At 39.1% G+C, this 14,097-nt stretch overlaps 1 protein-coding gene across 1 annotated transcript in view; it reads left to right on the top strand.

The window, feature by feature from the left end:
- Window positions 1–14,097, top strand: part of abtb2b (ankyrin repeat and BTB (POZ) domain containing 2b) — a 179,772-nt gene that overhangs the window by 145,568 nt on the left and 20,107 nt on the right. The window contains exons 7-13 of the mRNA XM_078415309.1: window positions 2,221–2,310; window positions 2,422–2,523; window positions 5,543–5,639; window positions 10,547–10,682; window positions 11,691–11,917; window positions 13,426–13,604; window positions 13,867–13,972. Of these exons, the coding sequence (XP_078271435.1) occupies window positions 2,221–2,310; window positions 2,422–2,523; window positions 5,543–5,639; window positions 10,547–10,682; window positions 11,691–11,917; window positions 13,426–13,604; window positions 13,867–13,972 (937 nt within the window). The remainder of the gene's footprint in view (window positions 1–2,220; window positions 2,311–2,421; window positions 2,524–5,542; window positions 5,640–10,546; window positions 10,683–11,690; window positions 11,918–13,425; window positions 13,605–13,866; window positions 13,973–14,097) is intronic.

Raw genomic sequence — 14,097 nt, forward strand, 5'->3', positions numbered from 1 at the left:
GAAGACGGTGTAATCTCGACCTGACTCGGCATTGTCGTGGTCAATGTCGTCGGGTAAAAGAAAATTTTGGCGATCTGCTACGACTTTGACAGTCGCCGGCAGTCGCCTAAAAAATCTCCTAAGTGGGACAGGCCCTTCAACTACACATTAAGCAAGAGATGCCATACTGGGCTGTGCGATTAATAAGGCTAACCTTGTGAGATTGATCCAGCCAACGCTTCTGGTTTGCCTTCGCAATTTCCTCAGCACAGTATAGCAGAGGACTCAACCCCGGTGGCATGATCACAAAGGAGGTCCTTTCAGGACTCTGGATGTCACTGTTAAAATATTCCAAACACAATTTGAGGAAATCCTTCAAATATTTATTCTCTTTGAAAGTATTTTCCTTCATTATCATATCATCATATATATACAGCCGGAAACAGGCCTTTTCGGCCCTCCAAGTCCGTGCCGCCCAGTGATCCCCATACATTAACACTATCCTACACCCACTAGGGACAATTTTTTTTTTTTTTAACATTTACCCAGCCAATTAACCTACATACCTGTACATCTTTGGCTCAACGTAGATCTTCTTTGATGGTCTCCCATATAACATTATGAGACCTACATGGCTGAACACGGCTGTCATTGGGGTTGTTAGAGGAGAAGATAATTGTAAATTTCCCCGGTGTGGGACGAATAAAGGAATATATTATTATTATAATGTGTCAGGTATATAATCAGACTGAGGAATGTAGAGAATGTCAGCAAGTTTGTCAACTTAAGGACATTGCTTTTTAACTACACGGACATCCACCAACCAGAATGCTACTTAATTCTTCACCCAGTGAAATTGAACCTGCACTTCCCTCCCCCTTCCCCTCCCAGACAGGTCATGTGACACTGTTCCTCTCAAATGCTAGACATGCTTCCGTTTATGCACAATGTCAAATTTTGAAGTCCCAAAATGCTGCATCTGTCAATACACTTTGCCATTGGAATTCATGTGACATCAGTGTTGCCGACATTCCCCGGCACTCTTGCTTGGATAAAGTGGGGAATGTGAAATTGTTTTTGATTTCGATGGGAATTTAGGACTGTAGTTAAAAAGGCAAAGGGGAAGATGGGTCCTGTTCTTTAATTACTTTGATTTAATTCAATATTCTTCATGAAATGTTTCTACGTTATTTAAAAATGTTAATAAATTCATTTTGATAGTTTTAAATGTCTGAATGTCAGAGACATTAACATTAAAATCTCTTAACAGCTGGCAAAACCTTGAGTTAGGTTTGACTCTCTGTTAAAGGTTGCAAGGTGACTTCCACTATTCACTGTCAAGGGTTCTGCCATGACTCGGGACTTGCAGCTCATTCCTGGGATCCTGCAGGCCACCGAGATGGTTTGTCTATGCCTGGACTAAGTAAACAGCTAGGAACATATGGAATCAGGAATTGGAGTGGATAATCCTCCCCCTCACATCTGCACCACCATTCAACATCATCATGGAAGATAATGGCACAATTTTCTGATCTTTCAAAAATGTATCTGTCTCCCTTTTAAATACCTCCACTGATTTAGACAGATGTGCGAAAATTTGGTAATTCTGCCAGCAGATCTGGGCCAGCAAGATTGGTCTCATGCATATTGAACAAGAACACAATTTTAAAAAGTGCAACTTAATGAATACCAATAATAAGTGATTGCATTTGGTAGCAATGGTTCTGATGTCACTGACTAGCCTGAAGTTAATCTATTGTGTTCATCAAAATCTGGAGGTTCACAACCAAGAGTCAAAAGTGTTTTATTGTCATATGTACTAGAATGGAATTATGACATTCTTAGTTGCTGATCTTACAAGAAATCCAGTCAATGAGATGATGTACATAAAGTAGTCTTCTATATTTTAGAGATGATCTAAAATTGCTACTTTCCTGAATTCACAAGGGTTCACCTGTGGGGAAGTGCATTGTGCGAGATAAATATGACAAACCAGCTGACTGGTGACATGTGTGAAAATAAGCCATGGCCATGCTTCAAATGACCAAACCTTATATTTATTGACTTATTATCTCAAGGTCATTTCTACCACTATGGTCTAGAACAAGAATCTAAGCATGATTTCTGATTGTTTCCAAAAACCAAGAACTGTTGTTTTGTCTGATTATTGTGTGTTCTAACATTGAAGCATTGCTGGTGATTAGCCATTTTCCCACTAACACTTGAGCTCTATTTGTACAGGGGATGACACCACTTATGTATGCCTGTGCTGCAGGTGATGAAGCCATGGTCCAGATGTTAATAGATGCTGCTGCAAACTTGGATCTTTCAGTGAGTCTTCATTTATTTTACAAATGTAGCTGAATGTCGAAAACCATAATTTTCCTTGTGAGATTTCCAAAATATCTCTCAACAATGAAAATTTCTATCTTACCTACTCAGCTTCCCGGGAACACTCAGAGATGTCCTTCGGTGCACCCAGACAGTAGACGCTGGACAGCCCTCACCTTTGCTGTACTGCACGGACATATTCCTGTTGTTCAGGTATCAGAAACGCCATAACTGTGCTGAGTGGCTAGATTGGTTTGTTAGCCATGGTTTTTTTGCCCCAAACATTTAATATTGTTGATGTTTCCAATAAGCTATTGTCATAGTTAAATTTATGGACCACAAGAACACTTTTGGATAAAGCATCGTGATAGTTCTAACAACTGGCTCATTCCCTCGTGTCTCTCACATCCACTGTTAAAATGAGTTCAATAGCTACCTTTTTAAACAAAGGTCTGCAGCCAGAAGTTCAAACATACTTGCTTTGGACCAAATCTTTCTTCTTTGCTAAATCTAGTGACAACTTTAAAACTATCTTTCAAAGCTGAAGCCGCTCCAAACTCCTGTCCTCCTCTTTCAACTGCCTCTTGCCTCCACCACAGAACCTCTCAATCCCAGCGATGGAAAGATTGTGTTCATTCGAGTTTAAAGAATGAGAGACAGTCTTTGTGACACATGTATGATTCGTTGGGAGCTGGATAGGGTAAATGTTGGGAAGTGTTTCCCTTCAAGGGGGAGGCCAGGACTAAAGCACACAGCCTCAGAATGAAGGGCCATCTATGTAATACTTAGATGAGGAAGAATTTCTTCAATCAAGGTATTCCTTGCTCCAGAAAGCTTTGGAGGTTAAATCTGTAAATGTATTCAAAAACCAAGACGGATTTTTAAACATGAGAGAATTAAGGATTACAGGGAGAAGGCAGGAAAGTAAGCCTGAGAAAGTTAGATCAGCTGTAACCTTATTGAAGAGTTTCCTATTTCCTCTAGTCTTACATTTAAAAATGCAAATCATAACAGCTAACTCATATTCAGTTTTATAAAATACCTGATGTGAGGTTAAAATGCAGAATTTAGTTATTTTTGATAGCGTTGGTGATGCATGTTTTGAAAAGTGCAGAGATAATTTGCTGATATCAATCAGAGAAAAAATGAGCAAGAGAAGCTGGTGGCAATGACTTTCAATCACAATTCAAAGTAAGAAACCATGAACAATAGAATTAAACACTCAATATTGTAACCCCACCTCCTCAGTATTGTGATGAATGGCATCAAAAGCACAGAAAACTGATAAGACTGAACAATGACTGTAGCAGCAACTTAGTCCTTCCCAATAAAGTCCTTAAGCTTACCACTTTCATTCTTGACGCTAACAACAACAGAGAGATCTTCACGATGTTTCAGTTTAATTAGTCATTTATTGAAGTAGTAATACAAACTGATTAGTATATCTCTAGTCATAGATCTGGTAAGAATTTGTATCTTGCCATGGCTCCTTCGTTTCTAATGCATAACATCACTGCCTTCCCAATTATACTCATAATTCTGGCTCCTCCCCAGGCTCCTCCCAGTCCATATATGCACATATGCCCATATATGTAAGCCTAGTATTCATCTCACGACAACCCCCTGATGTCCAAAAATAATACAGCAGGATACAAAATAATATAATATGCTAAGATAACTAATAAACAAACATGGCTTCTACAATGACTAAACATGGCGAGGGAGAGAGGAAACTAGTTTTCCCATTCATATGAATAAAGGTATGTCCACATATTGGATTTTTAAATTAGATAATATTAAGGGAGCTCATTCGTACGTACAGGAATTCACAATTTAGGGATGGCCGGAATTATTTTTTCATTATTGATGAGTTCCTTGATTCTTTTCTTAATATCAAAATTAATTTATCTGCATTAATTTTCATCTCATTGTTCAGTGTCTTCATGCAGAACTGATCAAGGCAAAATCCCCTGCCATGAAACGTTAAGATCAAAGTCAATGTCTTTGGATAAACATCATTGCTTAGCCGGAGGTTCCATACCATTCCGTGGCACCTGTGTGAAACAGAACCAGATATTTGACGTATTTAAACCTGAGCTGACCTCTATCCTTCCTATCACCAGCATTGCTTGTGGCCATTTGTTTAGTACCATCAGAATTTGTTTCTTTCGCAGCTCATATACAGCTGTAAACCTCTTCTTTGCCTTGTTACCCCTAGACATCACTATTCCGATGACCTCCTGACTGGTTTCCCTTGCTGGAATCTCTTTAAATTTAAGACTATAGTGGTAGTTCTTAATTGCTCCTAATTCACATTCACCATCATCTACTTTTGTTAACCTACATCTACTAGAGGATCTGAGCTATAGGGAGAGGTTGAATAGGCTCTCTATTCCTTGGATTGCAGGAGGATGAGGGGTGATCTTATGGAGGTGTATAAAATCATGAGAGGAATAGATCGGGTGGATGCACAGAATCTCTTGCCCAGAGTAGGGGAATTGAAGACCAGAGGGCATAGACGTATGGTTCAAGGTGAAGGGGAAAAGATTTAATAGGAATCTGAGGGGTAACCTTTTCACACAAAGGGTGGTGGATGTATGGAACAAGCTTGCTAGAGGAGGTAGTTGAGGCTGCAATTATCCCAACGTTTAAGATACAGTTTGACAGCTACATGGATAGGACATATTTGGAGGGATATGGACCAAAACGCATGCAGGTGGGACTAGTGTAGCTGGGACATGTTGGCCGGCGTGGGCAAGTTGGGCTGAAGGGCCTGTTTCCATACTGTATCACTGTATGACTCTACATCCGCTCCATATTCTTATTTCACATCCTTATTTTCAGTCCTCATGCTTTCGATCCCCTCTATCTCTGAAAATCCTTCTAACCTTGCAAAGGAGATATCTGACTGCCCCTAATTCTGCCAGATTTAATTCCTCCACTGTTGGGAGCCCTATCTTCAGTTGCTGAAGGCCCAAGTTTGGAAATTCCCAGCATAAACCAAAACCAAATTAACCAAAACCAAAACTCCCTTCAGGCTTTCTTTGTTCAAGTTGCTTCATAAAACATACTTCTTTGTCTCAGTAATGATCATTAATATCTTCCAAAGTTTCTCAGAGCTTATTTTATTCGTATTAATGCCAATGTGAAGTGCCTCAAAGTGTTTTTGCTATGATAAAAGCAATCTATCAATGCAAGTTGTTGATTAGGATATTATTGCTGCAATTTATAGCTGCTGCTTGATGCTGGGGCAAATGTGGAAGGTGCCCTCATTAATTCCGGGGAAGATAATTGTGCCGAGACACCACTTCAACTGGCTTCAGCAGCAGGTAATCTCTCACTTCTCTTTCCTCCTCTCTCCACCACCCTGTGTTTTTCTCTATTTCATCTGCATAAGATACGGCCTGTCTTTTATTCCCAGCAGCTTGGAATGCCTCAGATGATGTATCGCCTGCACAAGTTCCTGAGATTAATAGAAGAAAGCCCAATCAGTCCATGGTGGGTCATTCATTCAGAGCAGACTGACAGTCCACCCATCACAGCTCAGACTATTTCTTAATTAATTCCAGGACATTTACCTCTATTACCTTAAATGGAATCTTGTTCAAGGGGTATAGGTATTGATTTAACTCTGTATTTCAGATTGAGTATCACTGTGCCTAGATTACTAGAGGAACATTAATATACAGTAAGCAAGTAAATTTGAAAATAAGTAAGAGAGAGAAGCTAATGACCCTGGGGGAAGCGGCAAGCTATCAATTTCTCAGCTTGATTCTGGATCCCGCATCACTGCTACAGATACAGATAAATGGAGTTATTTACAGACCACATTTTTGCCATTTGACCTGTGCAACCAATAATAGGATGAGCTTTACTTCAAACAATGCTATTTGACTTTGGCAACACCAATTTGTGTAACTATAAATCTGTTTTCTCTTTTGGAAGTGATTTATGATGTGAAGTTATTTGGAATTAACATAATTTTATTATGCTGCTTCTTAAAGAACCCTCAGGTCCTTTATTACTGAAATTTATGTGAACGTTTTTGTAAGATGCATTATGAGAGCATAGTGGAACACTGAGAACCTTTAGGTCGCAGTCAATTTGATAGCCATGTCTAAGCTATAGAGGGGTTACTCCTGCACTTTAGCATAGTGATATATTTTGTTTTCAGGAAGAGCGATGCATTTAGAATTGATGGATTCCTTCTAAGGATTGTCTCATATTCAGTGGTGTGGTGATATTATTCATTAGAATGCAGTATCACAAAATAAAGCCTAATTGGAACAGCACAGTGTGATTAGAACATATTATAAGGTAGATAGATCTCATGTGCCTGATAAGATATATCCAAGGACCCTATGGAGATTGCAGGAGTCCTGGTTAGACTCTATTTAAGAAGGGATGCAAAGAAAATCCTGGAAACTATAGACCAGTTTAAGCCTAACTTTTGTGGTGGGAAAGTTATTGGAGAGGATTCTGTGAGATAAGATATGCATTTGGAAAGACAGGTTGATTAGGGATAGTCAGCATAATTTTGTGTGTGGGAAATCATGTTGCATGAATTTGATTCAGTTTCTTGAGGGAATAACCAAGAAGGTTAATGAGGGCATGGATGTAGACATAGTCTATATGGACCTCAGCAAGAACTATGATAAGGTTCTACACGGTAGGCTACTCTGGAAGGTTAGATTACATAGGATCAGTGTGCAGATTGGCTTCATGGAAGGAAGCAGAAGGTAGTGGTGGAAGGTTGTTTTTCGCTCTGGAGATCTGTGACTAGTGGTGCGCCACAGGTATTGGTGTTGGGACCATTGCTCTTTGTCATCTATATCAATAATTTGAATGAGAATGTACAAGGCATGATTAGTAAGTTTGCAGTTAACACTAGACAGTTATCAAGAATCACAGCAGGATCTTGATCAGCAAGTGGGTTGAAAAATAGTTCATGTAATACAATTCAGATAAGTGCCAGGTATTGAAATTTGGGAAGTCAAACCAGGGCAGGACCTTTCACAATGAACAATAGGGCAGAAGGATATAAGCAGAGTACATAAATACATTGTACCCTCCATGTATCCCTGAAAGTGGCATTGCAGGTTGAGAGGATGGTGAAGAAGGCTTTTGCCCTGCTGGCCTTCATCACCAAAAGAAACTATGTTAATGTTTCAGATTGAAGGCCTTTTACCAGAATTGGATATTGAGTGAACAAGTCGGCTTTAAGGGGGTAGAGTAGGGATGAGTAGGATAAATGGAATATCTCTGATAGGGTGAGGCCAGAAATGAATCTAATGATCCTCATTACACTTCCACTATTCAAAGTACATCCCTGTTGAGGTGGGGAAATCAGATCAGTACAAGATCAGTATACACCAGATTCAGTCTCACTCGGGCTCTGAATTATTTGGAGTGCATTGACTCTATTCTTTTACTCAAATCTTTTTGCAACAAAAAGCCAACATTATATTTGCATTTGTAACTGCCTGCATGTTAACATTGTGATTCATGTCGAGGAATCCCAGGTCCCTCTGATACTATTTCAGTCTCTCAACATTTTAAAATAAAACTCCACCTTTCTATAATTTTTATTATCAAAGTGGACAACTCACATTTTTCCAATATTACGATCCATTTTCAGGTCATTGATCATTTCTTTAGCTTGGCTATCCCCCTAAAAAGCCTTTCTTCATCCTATTTGTGACATCAGCAAACAGTGGATTCAAAAGAAAGTTCAACGTTGATCAGAAGTCACTGAAACAATTGGGGGAAAATTACTTACTGCAGGTTCAAATGTGTGATGAGATTATAAACATCTTTAAATGTATTTACTCTGTATTCATCACAACCAGAGCACTTGACTTTTAAAGTAGTATTTACGATGAAAGTGTATAATGGATAGGCTATTGCCTCAAATCATGATAATATTACACAGATGTTCCTTGGAATTCAGTGACCTTGAATTATATCTTCTGGTTTCTATTAGATGATAAGATGCAGACCATCAGGAAATCAGTACCCAAACAAAGTTCGAACTTCGCTGAATTGATGTCAAAAAATTATTTACAGATATGTCGCACTTTGGACTTTTATCTGATATGGATCATTTAAATAACAATTTCTGGGTCCTCTAATATATCAGCCACAGTGTTGACAGCACCAATGCAGATTGTCAACATTAACATCACTTTGTTTTTTTAAAAGTAATGTATTTATTTTCAAGAGCAAAGGAGGTAATTCATTCATAGCTCGGACTCTAGATAGCCTTAGCTTCAGTTTCCATAATTACATCACCAAGTTTGACAATGTTAATCTGCTGTACGTTACAACACATCTAAACAGATCAATGACAACATTTTCTATTCCAGGCCTCTACGAATCATATATTGCTTTAAAAGATTGTAAAACATGCGTAGTGGAAACTTTACAAATGTTAGTTTCACAGCAAAGTTCTGATAATTGTGCTCCAACTGTCTTTATTCTGCTCACAGCCATCAGGGTTTCAAAGTCTTATAATTATTTCCTGATTTCCTGACTGGCATATCATCTTCAGTATAAACCAGCATCTGCAGTTCCTTCCTACATTTATTATCTTCTCTGCTCCTTCCAATCCTTTATTGTCACGCATTGTGGGCTTTGTGTCTGTTTGCCTTCATTTCACAGCAATAATCATTGACATTCTGTCAAGTCTGTGTTGGAATAATTGAGAGGGAAACTAATTATTCAGCATAATAGCTGAGCTTGTACCTGTCATTGCCGAGTGTCTCTGTTCACATTTTTCATTATAGATCACAGGAAGCAATCACAAAGAAAGTGATTCTCGGTTGATTGCTTGTATATTTCCCATGTTGAGGGCCTTTATGTTTCTCATTGTAACCACAGTCCTGTATGATTCTTTGTACTTGTACGGGGTCAAGCACTATTACATTGTTGTAACTAAACAGCTTTTATGTTTTTTCTGCTGACTGTAACATTCTTCAATAGAAATCTTTTTACCAGAAATTAATGGAAGCCAGCCAGCCACTCAGTGCGTTTCTTAATCCATCTGTTACTGTGCTTACAGTGTATGCTTTGCTGTTAAATGCTGAAATGAGGAGGTGGTGCATCAAACCTTAATCTATTTGACATCCCTCAGCTGCGTATAATTCACCGGATACTCATTGTCACTGGGTTGTTTAGGGCTAAACAGTAGTCTTTTGGAAAAAGAAACAATACTTTTTTTTACATGTGTGGTTAATCAATGTACGCAGAAATCCTTAAATGGAAAACAGTCAGAATCTTTTTCCCAGGATGGAAATACCAAATACTAGCGGGCATTATATAGGTTTAAGATGACAGGGGCAAAGTTTAAAGGAGATTTGCAGAGATAGTTATTTTACACAGAGTGGTGGGTGCTCAGAACGAGCTGCTCGGGGTCATGGTGGAAGCAGATATGATAGTGGTATTTAAGAGACTTTTGGAAAGTCACGTGGAAATACAGGGAATGGAGGGAGAGGGATTATGTGCAGGCAGATAACAGTTGGTCGTGGCATCTTGTTCGGCATAGACATTGGGGGCCGCAGGGCCTGTTCCTGTGCGGTACTTTTCTATGTGTAGGAAGGAACTGCAGATGCTGGTTTAAATCAAATATAGACACAAAATGCTGGAGTAACTCAGCGGGACAGGCAGCATCTCTGGAGAGAAGGAATGAGAGAATGATTGTCTGTACTGTTCTATGTTCTATAATATATGCTTTAGAATTTATTTTTAAAATAGAGTGCAGCCATTCAAGCGGATGGCTCACCATCGCCTTATCAAGGACAATTGGAGAATAAGTAGAAAATGCTGCCATGGCTGGCGACACCCACGGCCCACAAAAACAATATAGGTGACCCTCTAAAAATAGTGGGTAGTTCAGCCACATTGCCCTCTGGGCTGCACAAAGGAAAATGAACAAGGATTTATACTGATGATTACTGATCAGCAGAACCCTCGAAATGAGTGTGAGTAGTTGGGTGTAGATGGATGAAGCAAAAAGCTCACCACTCAGTGAATAAATAATGATGCTAGTATCAGAAAATCATGTGAAACTGACCAGTTTTCAAGTGCACAGATACAAAGACTCAGAAAATACAACCTAATATTCCATCACTTAGAGTGAACCAATGTTCCACATGTTTAGGTGTGGTTAGCATAGCGAACAACTGCAGTGTTCCTCCTGTATCAGAGCCACTTAAAGATTCCACTTTGTGCTCTTTAGGTAACTATGAGTTGGTTAGCTTGCTGCTGAGTAGAGGAGCGGATCCTTTACTGAATGTATTTGAAACAAATGGGATGACATCTGTGCTGCACGAGGACATGAACTGTTTTAGCCACGCGGCTGCCCACGGACACAGGTAACTACTGCATGTTGGGGAAGATAAGAGTAGGGATGGTTTGAGGGACATCATTTTGCAGGGTGATGTAAAACATTATACAGTTCTAAGTTTAAGTACATGCCTTTCCTACTGACTTTGATTGTGTCTTTCCTTTACTGTTGTAGCGTCCAACCTAGTCTGCTCACAGGAACATATATACAATGTCAAATCCAGCACCAATTAATGCAACACTGACAGGGAGAAGTCGCAACATAAAATAATAGAACAAACAAGTTATTAGTTCAGTAATTAACTAGCTACTTAATTATTTTTAATTTATTAGCAGTAAAATCATTTTCGAAATCCTTAATTCCTTTGCCAGTGAAGTATATTATGCAAAACAAGGAATTAAACTTCAAATCATATGTAAAGCTAAGTACCTTATGGAGATGTGTGGGAAACAGGATAGCATTAATAACAAATTATTCATTAACTTCAATATGAAATGAGAAAATGGAAGTCGAGCAAAACGAAAGTGGAGGGAGCCCCACGGTGACAGGGTGCGTCCCGCTAGTGACCCGCAAAATGCGCTGTCCCCTGGGGCTTCAACGTAAGCCACAACACCAGCCATGCTAACCGGATCACACGATCACAGGAGTGGCGTCGGAAGCCGGGGGCTGGGGAGGCCATGCGAGCCGGGATGGTGTCCGCAGGTCCGTCCACTGTAATCGAAATCCTTTATAAAGAGGTCCATTAAAACGAGGGTCTACTGTATTGATTTTGGGCAATTCCGTTTGTCAGTTATTGTATGCGATGGAAATATTTTACATTGGTAAAGTCAATTGAATATTTAATTAGATTTATGAGTGATATAGGACGTGTATCCAATTTTTAAAAACTTAACAAAACACATTAGCTTTACTACTGGCAGAATCAACAATAACATTTTGCTTGTGTTTTATGCAAATTCTTGGAATATTTTTAAAAAAACATTGTTATTTGGTTGCTTTAATGATTAAGTCTTGTTATTGTTTTTCATGCCACCAGAAATGTGTTGCGGAAGTTGCTTACACCACCTCAAGCTCCAAAAACCGATGTGCTTTCTTTGGAAGAAATTTTAGCAGAGGGTGTTGAGAGTGATATCTCAAGCATTGGAAGTATAAATGAAGGACAAGTAAAACTCTGCAAAGCCAGAACGAAGGCTTTACAAGAAGCAATGTATTACAGTGCTGAACATGGCTATCTTGATGTTACCATGGAACTGAGGAACCTTGGTAGGCTATTAGAAGTCTTTTTAGTAGTTTTACCTCCTGTCGTAAAAATGCTATAGTATAGTTTCATAAGATTCTCAAGTAATTTACAAACACTATTCAATTCTTGAGAATGGGCCTGAGAAGGTCTATCAGAGCTGAGCTTCCCATTGTGGATCATTAGAAGCAAACACAAGAAGGATGATTCTTGGTTGATTTCAAGGTAACTTTTGATGCAACTTCCAGACGAAGATGGCTGACTTTTGATTTTGATTCTTCCTAATCTATTTCTGTTTGCACCACATATCTTGCTTTGCAGCTTGGAAAAAAAAAGGATTTTTGAGAACCAAAAAGCTTGCAATCATGTATTCAAAATGCCCCAAGGTACTTCATGGGGTACTTTTGAAAAGTTGTCAAAAGCAAGTAAATTTGCATGCAAAAAGGTAAAACAACAATTTCCACAATTTTTCTGTTTTATTTAAGACTTTCAATATCTGCAACATTTTGCTTTTGGTTTATAAATACAAGAACAGGAGCAAGAACATGATGAATCCTTTAGCTACAAAGGCAGTATTATGTCCAGATGCTGGTCCAGATGCAGGAACTGCAAATGCTGGTTTAAATCGAAGATAGACTCAAAATGCTGGAGTAACTCAGTGGGCCAGGCAGCATCTCTGGAGAGAAGGAATGGGTGAGGTTTTGGGTGTGAAGAAGGGTCTCGTCCCAAAACGTCACGCATTCCTTCTCTCCAGAGATGCTGCCTGTCCCGCTGAGTTAATCCAGCATTTTGTGTCTATCTTTAGTATCTTGTCCAGATTTGGAAAGACGTGTAGACCTTAGTTGTGCGGAAGAGATTTAGTAGAATGAGCCCAAGGAGACGGCTTTAGTTACGTGCACAGTTGAAGAGGTTCTCCAGGATCAAAGGAAGGTAAGGAGGGATTAGCTGAGGTATTGGAGAGTAGAGATGGAGCAACTCTTATTAATGAAAGGGTCAAGAACCAAGGAGCCTGGAATAAGGGTGATTGACAAACAAAAGTTACATGAAAACAAACATCATTATGCAGTGAGTGGTTAGGGTGTGGAAGCCACTACGGCAAACATGGGGAAAAGGCAAAAGGATAACTACTTAAAGGAAAATAACTGCAAAACCATGGAGAAAGGGCCAGAGTGTCTGATTGCTCCTGCAGACAGTTGGCATGGATTCAATGGCTTCCTTCCATGCTCTAATCTTCTGGTGAACAGACAGGACTTTAGGGTAACTCCCATTTCATTGATCAATTTCCTGGGACAATCACAGATAAATAGAGCCTCATTTTTAACATCATCTAAATCGCCCTACTTGCTGGTCGACAGATGTCAACCCAGGTTATTTGCTGATGTCTATGAATGAATCTGTTCCAATTAACATTGTTTTTAATTCCTATCATTTTAAGATAGTTTGACCCTGTTGTTATGTACATATGATTGCAGGGCCTTCAAACATTTACAATAAAAATATATTTTTAAAGGTAATTATTCTGTTTTTTACATAGGTGTTCCCTGGAAATTACATATGTGGATTGAATCTCTCAGGACGTCGTACTATCAGTGTAGATATCCTGTGATGCAGTACCTGTTGCGGGAATTCACTACTATCAAAGAGGAGGACTACAGTGAAGAGCTGATTCAAGAAGGACTTCCACTGATGTTTGATATGCTTAGGGTTAGCAAGGTAGAATGCACTTTTATTCCATTAAAAATAAAAATGCATCCCAAGGACAAGATGAAATTGGATTTATATATATTTTTTAATTACCATCTTCCACACTAATGTATTAAATCTTTCTGGATTAGAAGCTATATGGCAGAATTGATGTAAAAGTTATTATTTATTTTCGTAACTAATATGTTTGACTTGGAACTTGATGATAATGGACAGATTTTGGTAATTGTTCTCCCAAGCCATTACTTCTGTGTGTTTTCTTTCCTCACAGAATGATGCAGTTAATCAGCAGCTAACCTCAATCTTTACACACTGTTATGGCAACGGTCCTATTCCTAGCATCCCTGAGATAAAGAGAACCCCGCCTGCTCGATTAGGTATGTAATTATTCAAAATTTAATGTGGCAGTGAATGGTTTGTATTCTGCCTTCTCCTGACACATACCAACGCACAGCCACTGCTTAAAGTTTTCACCCTTGCCGTCTGAGACTTGAAGTCACTG

The sequence above is a fragment of the Rhinoraja longicauda genome, chromosome 18 (genome assembly GCF_053455715.1).
Source record: "Rhinoraja longicauda isolate Sanriku21f chromosome 18, sRhiLon1.1, whole genome shotgun sequence".
Classification (NCBI taxonomy): Eukaryota; Metazoa; Chordata; class Chondrichthyes; order Rajiformes; family Arhynchobatidae; genus Rhinoraja; species Rhinoraja longicauda.